This window comes from Aricia agestis, chromosome 8, assembly GCF_905147365.1.
Source record: "Aricia agestis chromosome 8, ilAriAges1.1, whole genome shotgun sequence".
NCBI classification, from domain to species: domain Eukaryota; kingdom Metazoa; phylum Arthropoda; class Insecta; order Lepidoptera; family Lycaenidae; genus Aricia; species Aricia agestis.
This window is the reverse complement of record NC_056413.1, coordinates 10,749,740-10,775,973: the sequence shown is the minus strand read 5'-3', so window position 1 is coordinate 10,775,973 and position 26,234 is coordinate 10,749,740. Positions and strand designations below refer to the sequence as shown.

General features: G+C 36.9%; 3 protein-coding genes across 10 annotated transcripts in view; 2 read left to right on the top strand and 1 right to left on the bottom strand.

Moving 5' to 3' along the window:
• The first annotated feature begins 1,384 nt into the window (after positions 1-1,384).
• LOC121729756 (FK506-binding protein 15-like) lies at positions 1,385-4,027 on the top strand. Its single transcript, XM_042118373.1, has 3 exons — positions 1,385-1,589; positions 1,880-2,050; positions 2,354-4,027. The coding sequence occupies exons 1-3, from the start codon at positions 1,543-1,545 to the stop codon at positions 3,750-3,752; spliced, it is 1,617 nt and encodes a 538-aa protein (XP_041974307.1). The 5' UTR covers positions 1,385-1,542; the 3' UTR covers positions 3,753-4,027.
• A 366-nt stretch (positions 4,028-4,393) lies between these two features.
• On the top strand, positions 4,394-10,191 carry LOC121729942 (zinc finger CCCH-type with G patch domain-containing protein). Its single transcript, XM_042118681.1, has 10 exons — positions 4,394-4,569; positions 4,671-4,880; positions 5,297-5,386; positions 5,852-5,989; positions 6,154-6,248; positions 6,778-6,895; positions 7,331-7,517; positions 7,898-8,052; positions 9,209-9,364; positions 9,695-10,191. The coding sequence occupies exons 1-10, from the start codon at positions 4,528-4,530 to the stop codon at positions 10,109-10,111; spliced, it is 1,608 nt and encodes a 535-aa protein (XP_041974615.1). The 5' UTR covers positions 4,394-4,527; the 3' UTR covers positions 10,112-10,191.
• Positions 10,192-10,279: 88 nt separating this feature from the next.
• The window catches only part of LOC121729940, a 108,849-nt gene continuing 92,894 nt past the window's right edge, over positions 10,280-26,234 (bottom strand). For 6 of the 8 annotated variants that reach the window (XM_042118679.1, XM_042118674.1, XM_042118673.1 and 3 more), the window contains 9 exons: positions 23,918-24,060; positions 19,063-19,274; positions 18,384-18,736; positions 18,097-18,192; positions 17,200-17,351; positions 15,339-15,479; positions 13,839-14,214; positions 13,013-13,179; positions 10,280-12,415 (listed from right to left, as the gene is read on the bottom strand). In XM_042118679.1, the coding sequence (XP_041974613.1) occupies positions 12,260-12,415; positions 13,013-13,179; positions 13,839-14,214; positions 15,339-15,479; positions 17,200-17,351; positions 18,097-18,192; positions 18,384-18,736; positions 19,063-19,274; positions 23,918-24,060 (1,796 nt within the window). In that variant the 3' untranslated portion in view covers positions 10,280-12,259. The remainder of the gene's footprint in view (positions 12,416-13,012; positions 13,180-13,838; positions 14,215-15,338; positions 15,480-17,199; positions 17,352-18,096; positions 18,193-18,383; positions 18,737-19,062; positions 19,275-23,917; positions 24,061-26,234) is intronic. The other 2 variants (XM_042118676.1, XM_042118677.1) reach the window with 2 other exon arrangements.

Below are 26,234 nucleotides of genomic sequence, written 5' to 3'. Positions count from 1 at the left end.
GGCGGATAAATATTTTGTTCGTTGTTATCAATTTAAAAATCATCCCTTAATTCCAAAACTTAGAACTTTATTTCAACTATGTCATAGTAATAATAAATACTGGCATCATAAATCTCATCCCTTACTTCTTACTAGTTATCGGAAATTCTTAGTAATTGACGCCCCCACTTTTCGTTCTCAAACTTTTCCGTTATTTGATTCAGTATATGAAGCTCTAACGCTTGTGCCAGATATTAGACTTGACATTGGCATTCAAAAATCAGATACATATTTTGCTAACAATATATTTAAGTACATCACGAATAACAATTGGCAGGGTTACCACCACATGTATACAGATGCATCTAAGGATTCTACAGATAGTTGTGTTGGAGTTGGTGTCTACCATTTACAATATAAAATTGTACAAAAAGTAAAGTTTCCGCCTGAAACATCTGTTTTTACAGGAGAGTGTTACGGCCTTTTTAAGGCTGTTGAGTATATTTTACTTGGCAGGCTTAAAGAGACACTAATATTTACAGATTCTTTAAGCTCTCTACAATCCCTGATTAAATTTCCTTTTAAATCAAAAAATTGTTATCCAATTATTGTCCAAGTTAGAAACCTTCTATATCAATGTAAACTTCAAGGCTTTTCAATAACATTTATATGGATACCGAGCCATTGCGGAATTGTTGGCAATGAAATTGCCGACAAATTGGCAAAAGAGGCTGTTTTCAGTGGTGATTTGTTCCCTTTTAATAATTATGCGCATGATTTGGCTGCTCTGGCACGGAGTTCCCTATTGAAATCTTGGAATAAGTCGTGGGCCTTGAGTAGCCAAACAAAAGCTATACAGTATCGTAAAATTCAACCAGAGATCCCTACTAAGCCCTGGTTTTCTAAAATATTCCTCTCTAAAAATATAACAACATCAATTATTCGGATGAGACTGGGTCATATGTGCATTCCAACGCATCTTAGGAGAATTGGCGTTAAAGATGATGATTTATGTGACTGTGGAGAAGTAGGTGACTTAAACCACATTATCCTATCGTGTTCCCTCCATGATCATTCCCAACTGTATAATAAACTATCTTTAATCCCTATTCCATTTCCTACTTCTGTAAATATACTACTTGCTTCCAATGATAAATATGTATATAATTGTATATCTAATTACTTAACATTAAATAATATTAATATTTAGAATAAGTTATATGTCATTTAGTTTATTGTAGAATTTAATTATTTACCACACTGTTTTAATTAACTTTCTTCCAAATTCCGTTTCCTTTTTTTCCTTCCGCCGTTCCTTACCTTTTTACCCTGTCTGTGGCACAATACGCATCCTTTGTGTCAAGTTGCCAAAATAGAAAAAAAAAAAAAAAAAAAAAAAAAAAAAACCTAGATTTTGTTTTTGATTTAAATAATTCTATAGCTAAACCGTTTAGATTCCTAAAAATTGATACATTGTATTCTGTAAATTGTATATTGCTGTAGGTAACTATAATAAAAGATAACATTAACTGTGACTTGTGAGACGTGAGCTTAGATATCATTATGTTCACTGATGATGTGGATGTAGATCTATTTACTCCTGCTTCGAGGTAATTATTATTGTACAGCGTGCAGCGTATTTATAAGTTATAAATAAGTTATTAATCTAAAAATATACATCTCCTGTTCAGTGACAGATCTACTTGATGCCCTAAGCAATCTAGGCCCTGTCCGTATCTCAACTAGTATCGGTCTTTGAACCTGTACTCTTCTGGTGGTACCTCAGACGTGATGCCCTAGGGTCTAGGGAATTGCTTAATTTGATTAAGGGCTAATCCGTCACTGCTCCTGTTTTTTAAAAACTAAATGGTAGTTTAACTAATACCCATATCTTTTTCAGCACCTCACTTGCCAGTATATTTAAAGTATCTCAAACAGAAAATAAAGAAGATACTGCATCCTTAAAATATAAACCTGAGCAGCCTCCTTCTCAGACAAAAGTAGAAGACAAATCTGAAGATGCTAAACCAACAGAATGTGTGTTTGCATGTGCTTCAAATGTATATGAATGGTAAGTACAAGGCCCCCGCTACCAAATGTGCAATGCACACGGGCGCCCCTCGCCATCTTGAGGGGCCCCAAAACCAGGGATCCAAAAAAATTGCCTAAGGGGGCGCTAAAATCCTTTTTTTGCACACAGGCGCCACTAGCCCTTACGGGGGCCCTGGGTTAGTATATGTATAGTAATAATTATTGTTATTATTGACTAGCCATGTTTTTTAAACCTTCAAATTATTATTAAATTTAGTTGTATAAATACTTACTAACATTTCTAGAGTATTATAATATTTTTAAATCAGATTTTTCTTTTAAGGACAAACAATACTTATGTTAACAAAGGAATATTAGGATTTGGAATAATAAAGATTTTGAAGAATGGAACACATAATTTTGTACTTTATAATGCTAACAAAACGACTCTGTCATATGCAACTTTCTCGCCAACATTTGAAGTGCATGTGAAAAAGTTATGTTTTTCATATTATGATAATGCACGAAAATACTGGAATATCTATGCAAAAGAAAATGAAATAGAAAAAATTGTAGAAATATTAAAACAACTTAATATAATGATTAAACAATCAGAACAAGAAAATCCACCGACAAATGTAAGCTCCTCCTTTGAAAATCAAGATGTAGAAAGTACTAAAGAAAAATCAATGGAAGATAAAAGTGATACCGATTCTTCTGTCAATAAGAGAACTAAGGATTCTATTATAAAACGAATGGCATCCATGGGACACTCAGTACTTCCTTACACAAAAGCAAATTTTGAATCAACTGACTCTTCTGATTCTAATGAAAGTATTGATCACAGGAGACCTACAAAACAAAAACCTATTAAGTCAAGTCAGTCAATTCCCCATAAAAATATTGCAAGCAATATCCAAGAAGAGCTTGATGGCCAAGTCTTCACCACAAAAAGTGTAGCTAAGACAAAAACTCAGCATGGTGCCAATTCAAATGTTCATGAAAACCCCAATGAAGTTGTACCATGTAGCTCACTAGAAGTTGTGAGCAACAGAAAGCCTGAAATGCCTGTAGTAGGGATGAGTGATGTATCTTTATTAATATCTGAACAAAGAGTAAGCAATAGTGAGCTGAGAATAAACATGAACAGAATTTCCGATAAATTAGATATGGTAATAGGCAAAATCAATGAAACTTCAAATTCTGATAGAGAGTACAGTGGGTCTAACTATCAAAATATCATAATTCAAAAATTGCTTAATGAATATGAGACAAAAATAAAGAACTATGAGGAATATATCCAAGCCAATGGATTAGGCAGTAAACTTATTAAAAATAATAAGGGAGATGATATTGGACAGACAAAAATTGTAGAAGCAAGCGAAGAAAATGACAGTGAAATTTTACACCTGAAAAATGAAATTATAAAGCTGAACCAACAATGTGACACTTTTGCACAAAAAGAAAAATCTTATTTGCATGAAATCGCAAACTTGAAAAAGGAAATTGAGCACAAAGATGAACAATTATTGCTCAATCTAAATAAAAAAATAGAAGATACATCCAGCAACTTCCAAAAAAGTGATGATGCAAAAAATGAAATAAAGTCACTGATGAATGAGACATTCCAAACAATAGCAGCTAACTTTACAAATGAGGAACGTTACAGTGGTTCTAAAGTGAAAAGTGTTGTAGCTGCAGTAATTAAAAAAACAACAATAGATTCCATAAGCAATTTGTAAAATATAAGTACTATAAATTGATTTACATCATGGAGTATCAGGAAACTAATGTCCAAGTAATGAAGACACTATGTGCAGTTCTGCTATGTAACTTGCCATTCAAAAGTTAAAGCTATTAACATACAAAATACATACATACTTATTACTTAGCAATCTGAGAGACAATTAATGTTAATAATAAGTAGAAATATTTTAGTAGACCTTGAACGAAAAACTGAATGTTATTGTAGGTGCAATATTGATTTATAAATGGGCCGCGTCAGCAAAACATAATAAAAAAATGTTAAAAGTAGAATTTTCTTTTTCTTTAATTATTATAATTATTGTTCGTTTTATTCGTGGAACACCTTTAGTGTACCTACCTATTATGAATTTCGTAGTACTGTTACTTAATATATTAAAATATTCGGTTTAGTAGTGTTGTGGCATACCTACATTTTTAACTAGGAATTATTTAGGCCCACAAACATATTATTACCTAAGTATAAAAGGAATCCTTCCAATTTTTTTTGGCATTGTACCCAAGGCTTCAATGGCTTTAAAAATCTTTGCCCAAAAAAAATAGTGTCAGACCGCAGACGTCAGAACCTAAAATCCAAATGTCAATTGTCAAAGTCACTTTCAATTTTGTACTCGGTTTCTTGGTTGGTTTATTTTTGATTTTAGGCATTTCGTTCCAGACTCCAGTTTAATTCGAATGATTAAGAGAAACCTCTAATATTTGTTTCAAGTACTTATTAAAACTCGTTGTTTTGTTTTACTTCAAAGAATCATTATGGAAGACTTGAAATCTGCAATTGAACGGTATGAAAGTCAAGTAAGTCTAATAAAATAAACTTTTCACTTAATAAACTTTAATTTCTAGGCACTTAATTAGTAATTATTATACTCTATAATCATTATACCTTCATCTTTTAGCTTTCTATGGTGAGATCAGTGCTAGAAAACACGCAAGATGACAATGAAAAAGAATCACTTCTCGCTTTGCAAAAAGAATTAGCTGAGCTGATAAAGCTGACTAAAGAGAGCTTAGAAGTTTATAATTCCGAACCAACAACCTCCACGGAGAATGGGTCTAGTACAAATGAAAACTCCAATGAAGTAGATGAAGAATATGCTCTGTTTATGGTATTGTATACTTATAATGTGATTAGAACTCGGTAGACTAAGGCTTGCTTGAAGTTTAAAGAAAGAATAAGGTCATAAATGCACAGTTTTCCCAGTGATAAGTTTGAGTAGATAAAGATGAGTAAGATGCCTTCAGGGCAGAAATAGCAATCAAGTTTTAGCTTTTATTTGTAGTTGTAATTCTAAATAGACATTTTCGTTAGTGTGCGTACCTGACGGAGCAGTCAGTAGCGAGCGAGTCATGTACGCGTGTATAGATAATTATGGTCACTCACACAACTAAGATAAGAGTGCCGCACGCTTGTAGATTGCAAGATCTGTAGGACCAGACCACATATTAAATTTCATTCAAAAACTTTATTTTGCTATCATATAAATATTTAATACATATATTAATTTTTTTTATTTTTCATTAGAAAGAAATGGCTGAAACAGGTGCCTATGATGATGGTAGCCAAAATGCAGACACAAAACAAGAAAATGAGGGGGATGATAGTGATATTGAGGTGAGGCAATATTATAGAATTAACATGTATTGGGTGTTACAACAAGCAAATGAAGGTACCTTTATTCTGGTTCTGCTATTTTACTTCTACATTGTAGTAGTAGTTTAACTGTAGTTTTATTGGTATAATAAAACTACAAAATAGTATTGTGTAAAATGTGTACTTTGGTTAGAAACTCAAGAAGTGTTTTGTCTAAATAATATTTGTTTGACTTCTATGCAGTGGCGGCCTTACCCATTGTGAGGCCCCGGGCGGAAGGTCCTTGCAAAGCCCTGGGCAGCAGGTCTTTGCAAGGCCCTTTGTCTTACGAAAAAATACATTGCGAGGCCACTGCAAATGCAAGGCCACCCTCTGAGGCCTCCTCTGCTCATATGAAAATACTATTTTGTTGCTATAAATTTTTGATACTGTTTCGCTTTAATGTTGGATTAAAAAAAATCCTAAGTTGAATACTTAATATTTTAGGATGAACTAGCATCGCTGTTGGGTATGAAATGTGCTGTGTATCACACTCATGCATGGGGAGGCCAGCCGAGTCTCCACAATGCAATGGTCAGTTCAGTCGAGCCACACCAAGACGATGACCAGTTTAGTGATCTCCAAGTAAGTCCTTACTTTTTAAATTTATTGTTATTGAAAAATTATTAAAGCATGTGTAATCCATAGTATTGAATGGTATTTTTTTTTCTAAAAGATACAAATAAACTGCCTTTACGCCTTTCTTATTATTGTTATAGTTAGGTATTTTATTTTTCTTTATCTTTTAGGTCAGAGTATTATACACACATCCAACACACACAGAGATGCTACCATGTCCATACTATCTTAATGGGGAGTGTAAATTTACTGATGATCAGTGCCGGTGAGTTAAAAAATGTATAACATTATTAGACTTATAAATATTAAAGATTCACTCAGTTAACTGTAAAAGGATAATGTTTGTCCAAGTCAATCAAGCAAATTTTTCTATCATATCAGACAAGGACAAACAGTTTTGTCCTGACCATGTCCAACAGTGTGGATTTTTTATTGCCTGCTGTGTCACACTCATGGGCGTACCGAGGGGGGGGCAGGGGGGGGGCAGCTGCCCCCCCCTGGATCATGTTGACGTCCCTACTAAGTACTTTTATCTATAAAAATTAAAAAAACGAATTTTTGCCATTGTTTGCAATACAATATTTTTACAACTAAAAATTATGAATTTTTTATTCTTTATACCTATCTAGCTAATGAAAAATCTGATTTGCCCCCCCCTGGCCCAGAACCTGGGTAATTTGCCCCCCCCCCCCCCCCCCCCTGGCACCAGGACCTGGGTAATTTCCCCCCCCCCTGGCCCAGAACCTGGGTACGCCCATGGTCACACTAAATTTTTACCATTTAATATTTCACAGATACTCTCATGGTAATGTAGTAAAATTATCAGATCTGAAAGAAGCAATAGATCCTGATTATGATGGAGTAAAAGTTGGTAGCGGTGTTTTACTGAAGTTAAAGCCACCTGAAGATGAGGTTATTATTTTTTTATAGTGCTGATATAAGATCAACTGTTTTATTCTCTATTCATAGCCAATTTAATATATATTTGTAAAGAGAGAAACACAATAACTACATGACACAACTGAATTAGTAAATTCTGTTGTAACTTAAACCTTTTAATAAAATTTAATGTGCAATAGATAAATTCAATTCTAAACTATTTTTACGGATACGGACACACAGTGCCATCTAGCATCAACTGGTGGAACCACTTGGGGAACACAGACAACATAAATCCCACTTCTGACATCAGTTTTTACATGCTAGGGTATCCTTTGAACCCTAGCACTAGTTTAACATTATCTTGACAAAAAAATTAAGAAATATTTGTCACAAATTGTGTGTTTGTATCTAAAACTTGCAGGTTTTGGAAAAATCTTTAATTATACTTCACATTTCTGTTTACAGGATATGACTATAGCAAAGAAGTCGACAGAAAAATATCACTTGTGGCACAGAGCTGTAGTGAAGGATGTGGATCTCGAGAAAAGGACATGTATAGTTAAAATGGAACAGAACATGAAAGTTGGGGACAAAAGAAAATCTACATCAGAAGAATATCATGTTAAATTTGAAGAGATGTTCCCACTAAACAGTAGGTTATTTTTATATTTTAAACATCATTTTAAACAAATCCTTTTAAACATCCTTCACGAAGGATTTGCAGTACAAAATTTTTCATTTATATCAACTAATCTGTACTCGGCGAAACATGGCGGTAGCGGTCATTGACTCCCTGTCAAAAACTTGTCATTTTCTATAGAAACCGCGATTGACAATGAAGTGTCAGATGTTGTTAATCGCGGTTTGTATAGAAAATAACGTCTTTTGACAGGGAGTCTACTACTAATGACCGCTAACTATATATATACTAATATTTCACTGAGTACAGTATAGTGAAGTGGTGGGGCGCGACATTTCAAATTAGACAAGCTCTACCAATGTTTTTTTTTCTAAAATTTTATATTATTTTAGATGATGGTGATAGCAGTGATTCTGAAGACAGGTTAAGTGACACAGAGTACCCAGACAGCAAATGTGCTAAGGCCGAGGACAGTCAAACACTTCTGATTGACAAGAGTCTTCAGAATGATGTGCCGGCTATGGGCGAGTGGGAACGACATACTAGAGTGAGTATGTATTACGCAGTTTAAAACAGTTTTTTTACACAAAGTAAACATGGAAAACCCAAAATGCAGTAGCTATAGTCCACCTAAAGAATAGTCAAAATGAAGGTGTAGAGTGCGTGAGCTGCAACCTAAGCAATTTCTTCAGAAATGTGTTCAGGATGGCCAGAAGGTAAACATACTGAAAGTCCCCGCTCCTAGAGGTGGAGACGGAGTGGGGGGTGGGGATCAAAGTTCCCAGTTTTGAGTTTTTTGCTCATATTTTCAAAACGGTGCGTCGTAGAGAAAAAGTGTCTTGTACACAATGAAAGCTGATAAAATTTCCTACTACTTTTGTATTATATACTTTTTTGAAATTCTAATAGGTTTCCGAGTATCACGCATGAAATAGAGAAGTTGAAAACTATAAATTACATATTTTCCACCCCTAGGAGCGGGGACTTTTAGTATGCTTACCTTCTAGACATCCTGAACATATTGCTTAGATTGCAACTTGCAGCTCACGCACTCTACGCCTTCTTTTTTAAGTGGACTACCATGGCACTATTCAATCAGTTGTTTGAATCATAAAATATAAGTATGTGATTGATGTGATTGAAACTGTCTTTCGAGTTTCGAATTGTTTTCACAGTCCACCTACCGACCGTTGTATGTACCATTGAGAAAGTTGATTCCTATGCAATTGACAGACCAACGATAATTGGTCGAATATGTCAATTCAATGTTAATTGTGATCTGTCAGCTGGGTTTGACGTAACGCAACCAAACTACTTAGGTCCCCGATATGCATAGGAATCAACTTCTTGATAGTACTTTTCATGTAAGGCTGGGGTTTGAATAATTTGTTGCATTATTATGTATTTGTATCAGATATTACAACTTAACAAGGGCCACTGCTAGCTGGCGCGGGCCATTAGGAATAACTGTAGATCGTTCCTGACGACCAAAAATCCTTAAAATATACATGAAATATATTTTAATATTAAAATAAATATCTTCTAATACAGTGTTTCCCAACCTGTGGTCCGCCCATAATATGTTTGGGGGTCCACAGTGTCACCATACATAATCGTTTTTTTTTATTAACAGGGTCTGTGTGCTTGAGTGGCTGAAAAAGGTTGGAAAACACTGTAATCTAATCTATTACACCTTCGTTCAGGGCATGGGTTCTAAGCTGATGCTGGCGATGGGCTACGTGCCTGGCACCGGTCTCGGCGCCGCGAGCGACGGCCGGCTGCGGCCCGTGCAGGCGACGGTGTTGCCGAAGGGAGCCACGCTCGATCAGGCGCTGGCTATGAGACAGAACGACTCGCAGGTAAAGCTCTGTAGTCTAACTAGTCAACACTGTAGTCTATTGCAGTGTTCTGCAAACTTTTGTGTTCAAGGTATACCTAGAAAAATGAAAATTTTTGACGTACACCACAAATTCATCAGCGTGTACGGGGGTGCTCTGCTCCCAATTCGTTTTCGTCGATCGTCCTGAGAAGTTGCCAACTATAACTGGCCACGGTACACCAGTGTGCTGCGGTACACCTTTTGTGGAACACTGGTCTATTGACCTACCAAAGCAAAAATTTTCAAGTCACATAATATTATTTTAATTTGTTACAAAATCTACCTTTACATTGATTATTTTTCTCTCTAGGTGGAACAGAAGCTAAAGAAAATACAAAAGAGAGAGGAGGAAAGAAATAAAAGGGCGTACGAAAGAGAGAAAGAGAAGGAGAAACGAAATGTTTTTAACGTTATAAACAAAGCTCTCGGAGATCAAACCCAAGCTGAGCCATCGAGGGCCCCTAGTATAGACGTTAAACAGTCTACAAGTAAAGACCTAAACATAGAGCAGTTTAAAATAGCAGAGGACTGTAGAAAAATCGAAGCAGATATTGTAAAGTTAAAACATTCCCTAGTAAAGTATCCATCGGGCACGGGCGGACATAGAAGTATTACAACACAAATAACAGAGAAGAATAAAGAATTGGGTTTGTTGAAAAACAAGGAGCAACAAATAGCTAAAGAACAGAAACATAGAAAAGATAAGCAGAAAATGACAGTTTTTTAATGTTTAGCAATATGCTAGTGCCTAGTGTAAATCAATAATTATTATTGACTGAATTTAATAAAGTATTATTTATGGTTTGACATTATTTTGCTTTCGTTACGAATATAAAGGTTAGCAAAAAGTTTACCCATAAAATAAAACGAAATAAAGTATAATTATTATTTTCTATATTTACATGTGATGTTTTAGTTTAAAATAAGCGTACATGGCATATAATTACAATTAATATATGAAATATTTTCTTCTATAAATTAGATTTTTGTACTATCAAACAATATAGTAAAGTACTTAAACACGTTAGTGAAAGTGTGACTAGCAAATAATATTTGCCGATTATAAAAATTGTAATATTTAGTGACAGTGAGTCAGCTTAACTTATTATTTATCTAACGCGGGGCTACTCTGAAGCGTCGAGCTCCGTGCGATATCCCGTACAATTTAGAGCTACAATTTTAATTTAAACTACATTTAAAAAATGAGTATAATGCGTAGTAACAATTAATTTTGCATAACATCGTTTAACATTACAAATACCGGCTACATTTGCTACGTGAGCAAGACACATTTGTACTTTCCAAATCCAAATTCGTTAATTAATTAATAATAAATTATTTTAACAGCACTATGTCAATACACTTAAGATCTATTCAAGAGAATTTTCTAATACAGCTTGCGCTTTGAAGTAAGATACAAGGGTAAGATATTTACAAAATCAGGCCATTGCATGCTATTGATAAAAAGATTGTCCATAAAAACACTTCAGACAAACATTACTCATATATGATCAAATATCTAAACTTTTCCTTGCCGCAATACACAAAAATACCGACAAAACTATAATTTAATAGAGGTGGTTGTAAACCAAGGACAATTTTTACAATAACCATTGAGTGTGTACTGACACATGCTTTTGTCATGTTATGATTCAGTTAGTTGTTAATTTGCGATCATTTACTATCTCATTAATTTTATGATTTGAAAATTTACATTAAAAAATTTACTAAACAAATTCATCACAGAGATTTGTTAGCTCCCGACTGGTGCGACCGGAGACATATTTAAGTAGACCTCGCATCTTCGTAACGCGCGTTCGCAAGATGCGTCGTCTTCTTAAATATGTTTTATGTCTGGGTGCGACACTATCATTTCCACTCGGGCTCTTTCATTCTATAACAAGAGTAGCGCAAGAACAACCGATAGAGGTGCGTATTGCGACGACGAAAGAACTTAATAAACTAGCCGAAAGTATCGTATGTTATCATTAACATCGATTTTTACGAAAAAAAAAATACACGAATTTCCACGCCAAAGACTTTAAGCAGTTTCTTAAAGACTAGTGGACAATTTTGAGCAATGTATAATAAATATATGGCGCCGCTACACGCTTCTCTACCTGACTTACGCCGCATTTACACAATAGAGAGTGACGAAGCAAGAGAGACTTGTTACACTAGTAGCGATAACACTTAAGTAATAAGTACAATATGAAACTCGCCGCACAAACACACGTTCAACAATATTGTGATGTCTTTCTTACATTTGATAAATACAAAGGAATTACGTATGGAATACTCGATGAAAAATGATTTGAGATTCAGAATTACAATATTACATGACATAAAGTGTAATTTTATGTGTCCATTTTACAATTGGCATGTGACCGTATCAATTGACAAAAACAAACAAAAATATGTACCTCAAATTTACTGTACTTTAAAACAACCCCCATACGCTGTCAAAATACAACGAACGGTCTTACACTGCACTGTACAAACTGGCTGCTTTTATACCAGTTTTTAACCGACTTCCAAAAAGGAGGAGGTTCTATGTTCGGCTGTGGATAATTTTTTTAATGTCCATTTGCTATTCATGCTTCACGGCTCTAACACGTGATATCATTACTCAGCTTTTTAAGGTGAGACCGCACTAAGCGACACTACGCGGCAACGGAGCTACGCGACACTAATCGACATATCTATACGTTAATTGTTGCGTCACTTCGCTGCAGCATAGTGTCGCTTAGTGCGGTCTCACCTTTAGGGTACAGTGCATCGTTTCTTCCCAACTAGTATCACGCATCACGTCTTTAAGAGACGGCAGCTTTTTAATTATTTTACGAACAGCCAGTATAATTATTTCACTCAACATTCACTCCGGCGTGAGTGCGTCGCGAGCCCGCAGCCGTTCCATGACGCAGGCGAGCGCGGCGTCCGTGTTGTCGAACACGGGGACGGCGGAGCGCCGCGCGAGGTCTGTGAGGTAGTGACGACCGCGATTGTAGTCCTTCACTGCTGCTTCGCTGTACTGAAATTTTAAATGTATTCATTAGAATATTTTAAACAGTATTCATTTGAATATGTTATAATATAGGCTTCAGTCTCGAAATTCCAAGGTTTATAGGAACCGGTTTTCGAAACCAGCGGCTCGCGGCGTAGTAGACGGCTTCCCGCGCCGCCGCTGCCTACTCTCTAGCCCCGCTCCCCGCTGATTTTGAGACTGAAGCCTTAAGGGTATAAATATTTTTAAATGATGACCTTTGTTGAAACTGTGGAGCAATTATACTAGACTCTATGAGGACACAAAAATCTTACAATACGAGGTACACATTTGGTACCGATTCCCTATTCCCTATTGGGCAAACAAAGTCGGAGACAACAAATTAATCATATACCAAAAACCATCGAAAAATAATACACTGTATAAGGGCATTAGCTCTCATACATTGGACCGCTCAAATAGCTTGAGTCACTATCATAAATTTACACGTAGCTGGAGCAACAAATTTTAAACCAAGCTCAAAGGTGTGTATTTCGATGAGATTTCGTGGAACCATTTTTTTACCAAGTTACACTACCCTAGTACCTACTTATTATTTGTAGCAAAAACATGTTATATACGTACATTATGCGCCGCCTTGGGGTCCATAGGCTGTACTATCAACACGGTGGCACCGGGCCGGAGCCCCATGTAGTGCGCGGCGAGCACCATGGCGGCGAAGCACGGCGCCTCCGCGCTGAGAGAGAACACCAGCTGCCGAGAACCCAGGAGAAGGTCTTCGTCGTAGGTACCTAGAAACAAAACATTGAAATTGACACGTACTACTACTATTAAAAAAATATGATGGTCCGTACAAAAGTTGCATCATTTTATAGAATAAATGTTTTTTCTGTCATGCGGCCAAAAACAGGCGGGGCAGAAAAGCGCCCCTACATGATAAAGAACTGTCCGCACTGCGAATATTTGTCGCACTTCTGTAACACATTGTATCTTATGAGAGCAGAGAGCATCCGCAATTGCACTAAAAATGTCGCGATTTTATATGAATAAATTCGCGCGGTTAAAATTCGCAGTGCGGACCGTCTCTTATTCTCAAAAAAATATGTTGGTCCGCATGAAAGTTGCCCGCACCTTATTATTTCATAGATGTTTTTCCTGTCATGCGGGCAAAAAAAGGCAGGGCAAAAACACAGATTACACAGTGACATACAGTCCAATAATCACGGCGAGCGAAGCGAGCCCTAGTATATCCCACTACCCGAAAAACTATCACGGCTATTGATTTGTGATTTAACATAGTATTTTTTATTTGTGACGACGCGAGCCCTCACAAAGCTCGGCTTTAGGTAGTAATATTTAAATTCAGGAAGAAAAAAACTAGTAGTATAAAAAAGCATTTCAAGGGTATTTAATATGTTCTAAACAATGCAATTACATGATAATATAATACCTTTGAACGGCTGCGGAGTGTGGTCTTCCGTCACCGAGTAGAAGTCCGACGCGCTCAGTCTCTCTGCGACTCTGCTATCTCTGTCGCCTCTCAACTCGATACTCGGATCTAGGGGCGACTGGGGGGCGTGGTCGACTTCATCCGTGGTCACGTGACTGGTTCGATCCGTGGTCCCGTGGCCGGTTCGATCCGTCGTATGACCGGGTCGATCCGTGTGATCGGATCGCGGCTTCTTGTCCGTTCTCGGCGACTCGGGGTGCGCGGGCGCGGCGCGGCGGGCGGGCGCGCTGAACATGCGCGTGTAGTCGTTCGCGCGCGAAACAACGTACGTCACGCCTTCGCGACGCAAAACCTCCTCGGGCCGACGGCCGTTGCTCTGAGGGTGGAAAAATGAAATGAGTAAGAGAGTTATAATATTATTTATAAATGTTATAGAATGTGCTGTGACTGATTAGTAAAAAGGTTCTTGCAGAAAATTTCGAATATTTTCACGGATTTTTTGCACTTATACTATTGATTTAAAATCATTATTATAATAATTTATCGAAACCAGTCTTGCAATGTATTGAAAATAATAATTGTAAAGTATAATGGAATATTAACTGCATGAAATCTGCGTAAAATGAAAAGTGGTGATTAAAATCGACGTCGTTTGAATCATTCACGTACACACCACGTGACATATGACATTGACATTGACCCGTCCACAATTTGCTGACGCGTGACGTCATTGTTCGCTTTATTGACGCGAATTCTGAGAAAGCTGTGTCAATTACCGCTCTGTAGACAACAGCGTCATTTTGTATGGACAACGTTCTAGTGAAATCTTTATGCCCTATAATTATTGTCGCCATTATAAATAAAGCCGGACAGTTACTAAACATGACCTCATCAGTACAATTTTTTAAGGCGACGCCTTGATAATTTGACTGTAGCGATATCGATTTTTCTCAGCAATGACTAAAGCTAAGAAATTAAAGTTCATTGTCAGTATTCATCTGAATGTCTTTGTCTTTGAATTACCCATATTACACATAACACGATTGGTCAACTTATATAACACAAAATAATAAATCAAAAAGACCTCTGTAAAAAAAGGGATTCCTATTTTGTCAACAGATGAGAGTGATATGCTTATGCTGTGATAAGCTTCCAAAATGTTTTTTCCATTTTTTGCCGTTCCATTGCTTGTTATACGGCCTCTCATAGAAAACAAGCAATCAAAAACATATCCAACACGGTTTTTTACTTTTACGTGGCGTCACCTTAAGCTGACGATAGACATAAACATTCCACCAACACTGTTAGGTAGATACTTCGATTTAAAATAGAGTTAGAGGCATTGTAGTTTCAAATTTGCCATCCAATGCAGCGTCCATTCGTTAAATGCTCTCAAAATAACATTGAAGATTAAATTTTTTAGACATTACATGCAGGTCTTATTCAAAGATAACCATCATTTAGAACCATCTAAGGCCAAGGCTGGCTAATCTTACGTACCGGGAAGGATCCACCTAGGTATACGTCGTGGGTAGGCGCTCCCAACATGGCGGGCAGACGCTCCAGCCGGCGTTCCGTGCCCGGTGTGAACACGGACTCCGCGCTGCTGTCGGACGCCGAGCCGGTGCCACCGCCGCCATTCTGTAACAAATAAACGTTTATTAATTTTGTTGGACACTAACCCACATTATAAAGAAAAAAACTTGAGAGGTGTCGAGAGACACCCGGATGGAACAAAGTTGCTTTATGAGAAAGAGGGCAGAGAAAGACACAAGCGCACGCCGTACGGCTTACAACTGTAGCAAAAAGTGTCGTTACAACTTTTGGTCTTATTTTCTTCCACCTAACCCCCTTTCGGAACGCGCGATAAGGAACTTCGTTACCAAAAATTGCAAAGGAGCTTAAAAACCAAGATTTAAATGTTGGCACAGACACATAATATTTACTATGTTATTATATGTTGGTTGTAGGAGTGGAGCACCGTGGGGTTTTAGTGGCTAGTCTCAACTGGGCTGGGGAGTCTCACATACCCCGGCCGATATCTCCAATTCGCCGGGGATGCGTAAAGCATTTATCGGTGTAAAAAAAAGTTATAATATTATGTTCGCATCTGTATTAAATACTAATACATTTATTATTAACGCTTAAATTGCTGAACTGATTTAGAAAAAAACTGATATGAAATTAATACGAGCCCCGGGAGAGTTTAAAGTTAAACCATGGAAAAATATACCAATCACGCGCGATAAACGTACCTAACTTTTTTTATATCTATATACGCTTCACACCACGTCAGTCTGCCCCCGTGCTAAGTACCTGAAGGACTTGTGTTACGGGTACCAGACAACGGAAATAAAATATATTTCCGTTGTCTGGTACCCGTAACACTTTTATACTATACATATATTTAAGATTTTTATTATATAATACACATATTTAATACACATCCATGACCCAGGAACTTTAAAAACTTTTTGTTTCGTATTCGAACCCGCGACCCCCGGCTTGAGCTGCCAACAGCCCACCAACTGAGCCACAGAGGTCGTCAGAAGCGAAGAAGTTACGGACAACGTCTGGTTACAAATAGATTCATAAGTGACATCATAGCTTAGTTATAACGTCACATTCGTTCTATCATTGCTTGACTCATAACATAAAATTGCTTTATAAAAACTCTTTTGCGGTTAGAATAATTGATTGAGCGTTATTTGTAGATTATCTTGCACACCTGAGTCAAATTATTACAATACTCAACAACAAGCTTCTTCTAACAAGAATAAAACTTTACAACGTCCTTATTAGCACACTAGCTGTTGCCCGCGACTTTGTCCACGTTAACATACTAGTATTATAACAAAGGTGGATAGTTTTCCTATTTTTGTGGTTCCTTATACAAAGAGTAAAAACGGGACCCTATTTAAGCGAACGTCTTTATCATAGTAACTCCATCTTTAATTTCAGTTCAATCAGTTGAAAATCTTTATACACATTCATCCCCTATTTTATGCCCTCAGGGGTTGAATTTATTTCTTTCTTAGCGGATTTCTACGTCGTAGTAGCTTTATGCATGCAAAGTCTCAGCCCGATCGGTTTAAAATTGACAAAGTTTAGTTTCGTTCAAAAGTTTAGTTATTTTACCCCCTTGGAGGTAGCTGAATTGCCCAAAATCCTTTCTTAGTGGATACTTACATGGCATAATAAGGACATGGCGGACTTACGTCACATTTTGGTTAGGTTAGCCGTTAGGTCAAGTAAATTTTCATCTATCAACTACACTTGACATTATCCGACCACATTACGTAGGTCAGCAATATGTCTATAAATCAATAACTTTCCTTATAATATGTAGTAGATATTTTACCTTAGGTATAAACAAAGAGAGCTTCTGTCCGTACGCTCGTAACCGCGGGTTGTGCGCTCTGAGCCCGTTGGTATCCCGCTGCCCGCTCACTCGCTCCGCTCCGCCCGCCGCCTCCGCCCCCGTGTCCGCTTCGCTGACGCGGGTTTGGTACTCTGTGATCAATTACATACAATGATAATGCTGCATTTATTAGAAGATACTTTCATGTCTCAAAATATATTAGTAAAAATTACAAGTTAGATTTTCTGACATCCATTTTTCTGCTTTCTAATTTATAACCTAAATAGTACACGACATTGGAACACGTACACCTTGGCAACATGTTTAACTTAGTTATCATCAACAATTATCTACTTTATTTGTTTACACTGTGTAATAAGTGTCAAGCATAAATAAGAGGCTGTGAATTTCCCATAACTACTTAAATAGCTGTGAATAATGTTAACAAATAAAAATATCTGTGTAGTTTTTCTTGTAAGAGATTTATATATTTTCGGTACCTCATCTTTTAAAATAAACAAATAACTTAAAACAGTTTTTATAGTAAGTAAGTCTTATTTACATTTTAAATTACATACTTACTATAATTATTTAAAAAAATAAAGTTCTGGTAAGTTGTATCAATAAAACAAGAAGCTTTAAACTTTTGCAAATCATTAAAATAAGCCAATCACACATTAATTTGATATACACACTCAAATAAATTAAAACATGATAATGAGATAAAGTTAGGTCGTGAAAATAAAATTTTCATGTTGTGATTGCAACAATTTCTCGTCAAATTAATAAACACTTTCTAGCTCACACGAATCCTGTAGCGAAAAAAAAACGGTGAAAAATATTAAAAAATCGGGTGTGACCCAAGCGACGAGCTTAAGCGTTTTCGTGCTAACACACCGGGCGGGTGGGGCGCGGCTATCAAGTCGCGGAGCGTACGGAACGCGCGACACACGCGCGCAGCCATACTCGAGCCGGCCGACACGCGCGTCCGTCCTTATACAAACGTCACTTTTACTACATGACCACTAGTTAGAGCAGTACAAGTTTTTACTGAGAGTAAATTCTTATTTCTAATTTGACACTTAGCTACTGTGATTAAGTGAAAATATTTTCTTTTCTATTTGTTGATCCTTAACTACAAAATTTTATTATTAAAAAATATACGGACGTTTATGGTAACATACCTGCATCAGCGGCGAGTTCGGCGACCGCTGCACAGAATGTTTCAAAGTCTACGGTATCGGCGTTGGGCGGCAGAAAGCGCTCGGCGATGTCGCGCGGCGCTTTCGTCGCTTCTTTCAACGCATCCACGGCTCTCGAGCGGGATAGGTTAGCGTTGCGTCCGCCCGCTGCGTCGAATGCGCGTTTCAAACGCAGTATGGTGTGACCGAGAGACTGTCGCGGGTGCGTCCTCGCGCCTCGTAGGACTGCGCGTGCGCATCGCAGAGCGGCGGGGATATCCGTAAACGCCGGCAGTCCCCGCCTCTCCACCGCCTCCTGTAGCGTGGCGCGCGCCCGTGCCAGCTCAATGTACTCTCTGAAACACCATAAAACGTTTATAATTAAGATATAACGTAAATAATCATGCCAATGATGGTGCGGATTTTCTTTTCTACTTTATCAAACGCTACGAGTTACTCTGATGTAATTAATCGATATTTTCACCTTATCTTGCTCTCTCTCTCAATCACTATCATATTTATTTGACTTGACCTTATCTCAATGCATCTCTGTCAGATCTCTACGCTCAGCTACGGATAACTTTCACTTTGATCGTAGGCGTAACGAGTTCCGTACCTCGGCTTCGTAAACATTCACCGACGCAACGTACCAAAACACACTGATGATTATTAAGCTACTCACTGGTCAGATATTGCCTCATCGCCGATCTTCTGATGTCGACTGTACGGCCTCAACACAAGCAGTAGATCTCGGGGAGCGGCCGCTAAATGCGCGGCCTCGACGCTGGCGGCGACCGCGCGCGTCTCGCTGTCCAGTACGAACAGAAACGCTCGCGCCTCTGCCTTTGCCCGATGCTCTACTTCTATTAGCTCCGTTGACCAGTCGTCCACTTGCTGTTGAACAAAATAAATGAAATGAGAACAATTTACACAATTTATAGCTTTTTATTTCTCCCCAAATAAATATGAAATAAATTAAGTAATTTTTAAAACTAAAGGAGTACGTTTTCTACTATGCTATAATGATCAATTGAATATACAATAGAGTCAAGAGATATTATTAATGACTGTAGGATGTAGTTTAACTGTTAACACATCGTGACTTCACACCACGAGCTCCATGTTTATTATCAAACGCATGTCAAACCTGATATATCAGTCAGTGATAAACTCGTATCAGAGATAACAAAGCACAATCGTTAAGTTGTTTCAAATTCAATGGAACGTGTTCAATCTGAGGCAAATTAATGCAATCTGTCACGTTGTACCACAATCTGTCGAACGGGCTCTATCGAATTTAGCATTCCGAGCATAGCCTAAGGGTACAGCCACGAAACGAGCGGCGCTTGCGGCAAAGTCGCTCAAAATGGAGTAACAAATTTATGCCAAAGGCAAATAAATACTCCCCGACTAATGAACGCTATAATTACGCTAATCACAAGGCTATCAAATAAGGAATCTTCAGTTAAGACTTAAGAGTTATGACCCTTTTTTCAAGTTATTAGTTATTAAAAAAATTAAGTTAGGTACTAATAATTGTGGTCAAGACAGCTCTTACGATTTAGTTTTTGAAGATTATGTAACGCGATTCTCGTGCCGCTGCAACAATTGTTTTGTGGCCGCATCGTCTCGTTACAGATAACTGACCTTAACTTTTTTCCTCTAACTGGTCGGGAATGTGATCACTTATAAATATGTAACAGCGTAACATTTGTCCGCGTAGTAATCATTGAGTTATCAATCAACGAGTATCGTGTAATTGCCGTAATGTACTGTATATATTTATGTATGTTAATGTATTGAAAGTTGTATAGAATCCTAAGATCACGTCATGCTAAATGCTAATGCACATTGAGTTTTTTCTCCACATACGTGTCATCTCATTGAATCTGTTATTTAATTGAATGACTAGTAAATTCCAAAAATTAAACGATTACAGTTCAAAAGAAAGTAACTAGTTGGCCTTTAGTTTAGACGTCAAACGTTACAACTTACAGTCAACGACTTGACTAGTTGGCCTTTAGTCATTAAATTAAAATTAATTTGGTATGGAGATTGGAGACACTTTGATTCCCGGGAATGGACATAGGGTACTTTTTATCACGGTCAAAATGCACGGTTTCCACGCAATAAACGAATTTTTGCGCAACGGAATTCCGGATGTTATCATCACTACATAATATTATAAAACAAAGTCCCTTTTTATCTTCACGTCCTTTTGTTCCTATAAAACTACGCAACGGATTTTGATGCGGTCATCAGTTTAAATAGAAGTCTTTGGATGCGGTTTGCTTTATTAGATAGAGTGATTAAAGAGGAAGGTTTATAATTATATTAGCATTCATTAAATAGTGGAGAAATACTTTTATTTTTGGAGATTCTAATATGAAGTCGTAAATAAAAATTTTCCGCTTACGTTATGCATAATAGCAAACGCAGGCTGAACCCTACGAGATTTATCAAAATAATGTACCTACTAAGTATTGTACACTATGAAAAGGTATACAGAAAACTCCACGATGGTATAATAATTATGTCTATCTCATAAGGATATCCCACAATAACATATTTTTGTCATTTACTTTTAACTTTAAATAATGGCTAATTTTCGAAGCGATTTTAACCAATCCGGCAATAATCCTTATTCAATTAAATACTTTATAAACATTATTGATTTAATAGGCCCTATACAGCATATGATTTAAATGAATATTTTCGAAGATATTACAGATTCTAAAATTGTGGGACGTAGCTTTTGCGGCGGTACCGACCAATGCGGGCCACCGAGTAATGAATATAATTAAAAACTACTGAATCGATTTTAATAATTTTTTCAGTAAGTGACATAGGCTATAATATTATAGCCTATGTCACCGCTATAGGTATATTTTATACCCGTTCAAAGCCGGGGCGGGTCGCTAGTGTTATTTATATTTTCATCTAAGCGGAATGCGGATAATATATTTTATTCGACAATTTGAGTTCAATCAAAAGCGTAGCTTTATTTTAGTGACATAATGTACCCAAAATGTACATAAAACAACTAATGTACCTAATCGTTGTATAGCCGTCCACCTACACCTACATCTAATTTAAAATCAAATTAAGCTTGAAGAATTTGAGTGCCCACGAATTATTGTGTAATGCTGGTTGACGTAAGCTATCTTACCTAAACTATTTTAGGTGTATAAAAACAATTTAAATTAAGCCAACATTCAAAATAGTTTTTCGTTAACTACTAAACTGACATAATGTTTTGATATTAGTATAAAATAAAGTCAAAAGTTATAAGGTAACTTCGGCAGGAAACAATTTAGAGTTTGTCAGATTTCTGATTCATAATAATTAATAATTATGAGTTTGATCTTTGTTCGTTTATCCTCTTTGATCTCACCACCCTACAAAAACATTTAGGTTAGGTACTCGATTAATCATTTTCAATTCTTAAAATTTTGTCAGATTGCGTGAATCATGATCTCAATCATTTGGGAAAAAAATAATAAGTCATAACAATTATAAACAAATCAAGAAAAAAGATAAGTTTTATGATCTTAGCAAACAGGGAAAAATAATAAACTAGTATAAATTAGTGATTTTTAAGAAATTACGCATTTCATTCATACTACTAGATACCTACATAGCAATTAGCAAATACCAAACAGGTAGTAAACAGAATGTTAAAATAAATCATCTCACTTAGCCGATTCTCCTTCAACGTGACGTGTCATCGGCCGTCGCAAATCGCAGTAGCATAATATTATTACGAGTATGTATTTTAAATGAGCTACTCAAAATTGCACTTTACCACAGAATATACAGTGAGTAACAAAAATATGTGATAATACTTTAGGGTGTGTACGTGTTCCTTGTAGAAAGTTCACTGCGAAAGTAGCAGCGCTGAAAGACGAAAAAAAATTTTCACTTTTGTATGAGCAAGGGCCCGAGCGACACGAGTTTCCCCATACATAAGTGAAAAAAAATTTTGGTCTTTCAGCGCTGTTACTTTCACAGTGAACTCTCTACAAGGAACACGTACACACCCTTAAGTATTATCACTTATTTTTGTTACACCTTGTATATTAGTAGTACCAAACTTTACACAGTTACCGTTTGCGGTGACGGGCGCGCGGGCTGTTCCAAAGAATGAATCTTTTTAAAATGCATCGCATTGCGACGTTGCAAATGCGATGCATTTACACAGTATAATCATTTTTAAATTCTTGTGTAAGTATTTATAAGACTGGATTAATTATATTACGCATCCGCCAGAATAGTACAGGTTCCCTAGAACATTTTTTTTTATGACTATCAAGCTAATTTTTCGTGAGTAGCTTCATTTTGATAAGAGGAATAACAATTTTTATCGAGAAAATTCTGGAAAATGGTACCTAACAGAGATAGAAAGAATTTCATATTTCGATTTGATGGTCCTAAAATATGGATTGTTCTATTCAAATTCAAATTATTTACATTAATGAATAATGACTATTTGTACGACAATGTTACTCTTAAATTATTATAATTTATAACTATTAAGAGTATTAACCTATCAATAAGTATATAAAAATCTGCTGGTTAGGGTTCCGTAGTCAACGATTACTTGTTGATTACAGAACTCAGTTGATTACAGAAATCAATTTTATTAACCTAAGTCTAATCTACACACGCGGTAGAGTGTGTCAAGCAGCACCGTGTGAATATTACACGTCTACACGAACGACGAACGGTGAACCATTTTACAAGAGTGATTAACATTGTTATTGATATTATTATTATCAAGGATAAAGAACATTATCCCTTCTAAAAATACAACATTTTGGTCCTTCGAGCCGAATTTTTTCATTCTTGAATCTTGAATTAGTAGTGCCATAGAACACGAGAGCTACTATATGAAAACGCTCTGACAAGCGATAGTGCGATCTAAGCTGCGCTTAACGCCATCTTGTGGCGATTTACATTAATTCTGTAGCGAGCGCCCAGTACCAGTTTTGCTCTACAAAAACAAATAATTACGTTAGAAAAATTTATACATTACTAAATTTATTAGTTGTCTGAAAGCTGCTTGAAGCTTCTGCTTTTAGCTAGTAGCTTTACATTTTTTTTATTAACGAAATATTTTTAAATAATACATAACAATGTTAACTCTTTATTCTACCAAGGGGGGGCGGGCAAATTACCCAGGTTCTGGGCCAGAGGGGGGGCAAATCCGATTTTTCATAAGCTAGGTATAGGTAGCTAGGTATAGGTTTCAGTTTGGACTGCGCCAGTACAGATCTGTGGCGATTTCTGTAGGTTGTCATTTGTCAAGTCAGGTAATATTGACGACCTACCGAAACTATTACTAAAATAGAATGAATCAGTAGGCCGACTACGACTGAAGTATTTTAGAAATATACGTTTGACGTAGTATGTCATATCGGCCGAAGCGTGCCCATGTGACTCTGCGTTGGTCGGCCAGCATATCAGATGCACACTGCACAGCCGTACTTGCGCCGATTCAATAGTTAGTTTGAAGTTGGTCTCCTGCTATTACTCACCGGGTTGAAGTATGTGATGCCCATATCCTTCAGCATAGGTATCGCGATGTCGGACCGCCACGTGGTGGGGTTACACGACCCTCCCAGGAACACCTCGCAGGGGGGCGGCGACGCCTCGCTGCCTGTGCAACGGTTGTTATTAACTTACAAAAAAAGACACAACAATATTATTAGAGACACATGATAGACGGAAAACGGTTGCATTCGATAAATCTTTACGAGGTGTAACAAACAAAGTGATAATACTTTCAGGTGCCCCTTGTGTAGAGTTCGCTGTGATAGAGCGACTAAAATGTTTGTATGGACAAATTCATGATGTTGGAGCAATTCTATGACGATACATAAAAGTCAAAAGTTACTCTTTCAGCGCTGATACTTTTACAGTGAAGTCGACATACGAGGAACACGCACACACCCTAAACTCTAAGTACATATTATCACTTTGTTATGTTACACCCTGAAGATTTTAAAACTGTTTTAAAGAAAGTATCTGTGGAAGGCGATTTGTGTCTACACAACACCAGAAGAGTGTTGGCATCTAATTTAATTGAAGTTGGAAATAGAAATAAAAAATAAGAAGGACGCAAATTTTGATCCTTGGGGAACACCCAATAGAAAGCATTGGTTTCAAAGCCATACAGCCTAATTAATATTTAATACTCGTATGATTCATGAGTAATAACTAATAATAATACACCGTTAATGTTTTGTCTGCATTTAATTCATGGCAATAAATGAATAACTTTTATCGGGACCTTGTAACAAGAGACCGAATTTAATGAGTCTAGGTTAACAGGAAGAGCCTTACAGAAACTAATTAAAAGTAAAACATGAAAAAAAAGCATTTAATTAGAGCTACTGTCAATGCAACTCGGTGGAATCAGACAATTCTCTGTCTAACTTAATACTCCGCTTAAAGACATTTAACAAAACAAGATCTTTACTTGAATTATTTATGGAAGGTGATATCATACGCTAAGAAAATTGATGCAGTTTAATTATAATTTAAAAGTATTTTGATATATTGGCCGATAAGAGGGCATGCTGAACAAAGTAATATATCTTTGGTCCCGTTTCGTCAGGAGGTTCAACGACTTGGAATGACATCATCAATATTTTTTTCATTTTAAGACTCGCTTTAACTTCGGATGCGTTTTCTCACGCATTTTTCTCATGATTATTCGTCAGATTTATTATTTAATTATAACTTGGACACTAACGAGTAACGGTGCTGTTATTTTGTGCTATTTCTGATATGATGATGTCATCCACCAATATTACCACTTCCTAATCAAACGACTGAAAAGGTCGATGCGTTTCCTCAATGACGGTCACTCCCTTCACTTTACGTTTGTGTTCGGTTTCATTGGATGCATCTTCAGTAGGTACTCTACTTGAGTTTTAGGAAACAATGTGGTGTGCAATAGGTATTATAATTGAAGACATGAGTATATGATTTATGAAGTAACTTATATTTTACAAGATACCTTGTAATTTAGCTAGCTTTTATATCTAGCTATACATAGAATCCACTTATTTTTTTTTATGAAATAATGGGGGCAAACGAGCAAACGGGTCACCTGATGGAAAGCAACTTCCGTCGCCCATGGACACTCGCAGCATCAGAACAGCTGCAGGTGCGTTGTCGGCCTTTTAAGAGTGAATAGGGGAGGGTAGGGATGGGAAGGGAATAGGGGAGGGTAGGGAAGGTAATAGGGAATTGGGTTTCCGGTAAACTCACTCACTCGGCGAAACACAGCGCAAGCACTGTTTCACGCCGGTTTTCTGTGAGAACGTGGTATTTCTCCGGTCGAGCCGGCCCATTCGTGCCGAAGCATGGCTCTCCCACGTATAAAATCCTTTTTTAAATTTCAAATCGTTTCCTCGGTCCTATAGCCTCCTTTTATGCTTGTTAGTTACATCATCCACTCACGTCTTCAACTGTAGTATCAAACTCATCTAAAACGATGATGATGATAGATTGCCATTATAACTAATTATGCATTAGACCTAATACCTCCGTTTCGACAAGTTTCCGTGTAGGTAGAGATTTGATGTTGTATGCATAATGTGATGCCCACGCTGCTACGTACAACAACAGAGATCGTATGTAACACGTTGTACGTCAGACGAACACTTTACATAGCTACACAGTACACATATTACAAGTTTAACCCTCACTTCGATATTCATCAATGTCTAAATATAATCTTTCGATTATATTTAGACATTGATGAATATCGAACACAACGACAATCGAAGCAGCCGAGGATCTAAAGCAAAGGCTATCGCTACGAACTGGCAACAAAGTTAAAGA